This window comes from Triticum aestivum, chromosome 2D (genome assembly GCF_018294505.1).
Source record: "Triticum aestivum cultivar Chinese Spring chromosome 2D, IWGSC CS RefSeq v2.1, whole genome shotgun sequence".
Lineage (NCBI taxonomy): Eukaryota > Viridiplantae > Streptophyta > Magnoliopsida > Poales > Poaceae > Triticum > Triticum aestivum.
The window spans coordinates 400349857-400353029 of record NC_057799.1 but is presented as its reverse complement, the minus strand read 5'-3'; the positions used below and the strand labels follow the sequence as shown (position 1 = coordinate 400353029).

The window sequence follows — 3173 nt, the reverse complement described above, 5'->3', positions numbered from 1 at the left end:
GACGACAAATATGCAAAGGTCTTTGCCGTCTGCCCGCGGATGGCAAAGCACACCGTTAACCCAGTAACGGCCTGTAGCTGACACGTCTGCCGTCCAGGTCCTTTGCCGTCCGCTGGCAGACGGCAAAGACCATTTAATCTTTGCCGCCCGCCAGCGGACGGCAAAGATGCCTTTGCCGTAGCTCGTTCAGCCGGACCTATTGCTGTCCGCCAGGCATGCCTTTGCCGTCCGCATGGCTGACGGCAAAGTTCCTGATGCCTGTAGTACCTTCTTCCCATCGTCTGCCCTCATGACCAAAAAATTCACTGAATTTCAATGGTTTGTGTTTGCATTTCAGCCAAAGGATCAAAACATACACTTCAAATTCAACCAGAAAGTTGGATTTCTTTAAAATTTGTTTGAATTCTTGTGAATTCTTTGCGGATGGCACACTCCCGCTCAATGGCGGCGCAAGGACCAAGGCCCAGGCCGGCCCAGGCAGGCTTCGTTTACTGTAGAACTGTAGCTTGGGCCTCACGCCCCAGGCGACAGCCCAGCCTGCCTGGAGGCCTGTCTTCGCCACTGCTCCCGCTTGAAATCTGCATTGAAGCATGTGGATTAGTTACAACTTCTTGTTGCGTCAGTGTGAGGTTTTGCTTCTTTTTTCTGTTCTCTCTTGTTTTGAAATTCGTTTTCAAAAATAATTCAGCCACAACTTATTACTAAAATTCAGTGAGCTACAGTTTGCTTTTCGCCCAAAGGACCGAAATGTTCACTTGAAATTCAATAATTTTTTTGAAATTTTTGAAAAACATTTTGAAGTTTGTTTGAACTCTTGTGTATTACTGAAACAGGTGAAATACTTTGACCGAAAGGTAAATACCATTTCAATATCTGCTAAATAAAATTATTTAAATTCAGTGAATTTCATTGACATTTCACTAAAGACTGAACCGAAAGTGAAAACCACCTGCATGCATCTCTCCCCTCCCTCCGAGTTTTCCAAAAATTCCAAAGAGATTGCATGTACACGTATACAGTGTGGAACTGTGGATCTAAGATTAAATTTTATCAGTGGATAGCAGCTCTCCCAAGCTAGGACTTGCTTTGGAAGCAATCAAGCGATCCGTAAACAAAGGCTGCTCCCAGCCTCGGGATCGTTAACGGCGTAGAATAATGCAGCTGACTGTCTAGCTCCGCGCGCGCAGGCCTCGACGATCATGGCCTTCCCTTGCATCCTACGTGACCAACTTTTGCCCCCGTCCGGTGCCGTGGCGGCCGGCGTGTCAACTCTCACCCTCCCGCCCGGCTGCAGCTAGCTAGCTAGGTACTTGGTGCACCTGCCCTGGCCATGGAAGCCACGCGTATATATACATGCTACAGGCCTCTCCCGCGTCAAAGAGAGCTCTAGCTAGCTAGCTACTTTTGCAAATTTTGCGTGCATCGATCATCTCGATGGCTGACTTCTCGTCCAGCAACGGCGTCCCGCCGGGGTTCCGGTTCCACCCTACCGACGAGGAGCTGCTGCTCTACTACCTCAAGAAGAAGATCGGCTTCGAAAAGTTCGACCTCGAGGTCATCAGGGAGGTCGACCTCAACAAGATCGAGCCATGGGACCTCCAAGGTACGTGTTAGCTAATTTAACATGTCTGAGCTGAATTATCCACCGAGTGTGATGTGCTGTGCTATTGCCTATTGCTGACATGACATGATAATTTCTTGTGATGCAGAGAGATGCCGGATCGGGTCTGCGCCGCAGAACGAGTGGTACTTCTTCAGCCACAAGGACCGCAAGTACCCGACGGGGTCGCGGACGAACCGCGCGACGACGGCCGGGTTTTGGAAGGCGACGGGAAGGGACAAGTGCATCCGCACCAGCTACCGCAAGATCGGGATGCGCAAGACGCTCGTCTTCTACCGCGGACGCGCCCCGCACGGGCAGAAGTCCGACTGGATCATGCACGAGTACCGCCTCGAGGAAATCGACGAAGCCCAGGGCGGCACCAGCGTAAGCCCTCAGTGATCTGTCTTAAAATCCCTTCCCGTGTACTAGAACTGTGTATGCATGCATGCATGCATGCAATTCGCGCGCGTTGCCAATAGGGCCGGGGTTGATGGTGTTTCGTGCTGATGGTGCATGCAGGAGGATGGATGGGTGGTGTGCCGCGTGTTCAAGAAGAAGTGTTTCTTCAAGATCGCGGGAGGCGGCGAGGGGAGCTCGAGCCAGAGCGCGGACGCCGGCGCCGGCCACATGGCTGTGTCCTCGCCGCTGGGTGGCCACGACCACGCTGACAGGGCCGCCATGGCATCCCACTACATGCACGGGATGCACCCGCAGTACCACCCCCAGCACGCCTCTTCCTTCTACTACTCCCAGATGCAACCACCGGAGGCGGCCTACTCGCACCACGTGCAGGTCCAGGATCTCCTCACCAACCACCGGCCGGCCGCCGACGCAGCTGGCGGCGGGTATGATTTCTCGGGCCTGCCCGTGGAGCACCCTGGCCTGGACGTCGGCAGCAGCGACGGCGTCGCGGCGGATGGGCTGGCCGAAGGAAGAGATCAGACAAACGGTGCAGCCGATCAGCAGTGGCAGCCGATGGACGGGTTCAGCAACGGCGGGGGCGCCGCTGCAGTACAGCAGATGAGCGCCATGAACTCCGGGCAACGAGGTGGGGAGATGGATTTGTGGGGTTATGGGAGGTAAATTCAACATCACCAAGACATGAAAAAGTGCATCTGCATGCATGAATGTGCATGCAAGTGGGAAGGAGGATCCTGAAAATACTGGTTGGAGAGTTATCATTGGTTTTTGGTGTACTGTATATGTTGTGTTATTAATTTATCCCAATTTATTGTTGTCTAATGTAATAAGAACTACGGATACATATCGGTGTGTAAGAGTGTAAGTGGTGATTTGTGCGTGTACATGTGTTTGCAAGGAGAAAAAAAAAGAATTTAAGTTTGTGGTTTTCTTGCCATGTATATACGATGTACACGAGTGTAATGTTGGAAGTGGGCGGCAGCATTTGTTCTGCGCGCATACATGCCCTCTCCTAGCCTGTAGTTATGTTCGTTGTTGTATTTAACTTCCATTCAGTTCATCTTGTTAATTGTTACTCACTCGTCTTATCTTACAATGTACATATGGTGTGGCTAGGTCTCAGTCGAGTGCAAAAAAAAAAAACAAGTCT

At 51.6% G+C, this 3173-nt stretch overlaps 1 protein-coding gene across 1 annotated transcript; it reads left to right on the top strand.

Moving 5' to 3' along the window:
• The first annotated feature begins 1368 nt into the window (after window positions 1–1368).
• LOC123049420 (protein BEARSKIN1-like) lies at window positions 1369–2851 on the top strand. The gene is made up of 3 exons (XM_044472340.1): window positions 1369–1603; window positions 1710–1987; window positions 2123–2851. Exons 1-3 carry the CDS (start codon window positions 1435–1437, stop codon window positions 2684–2686), a joined length of 1011 nt encoding a protein of 336 aa, XP_044328275.1. The 5' UTR covers window positions 1369–1434; the 3' UTR covers window positions 2687–2851.
• Window positions 2852–3173: the final 322 nt, after the last annotated feature.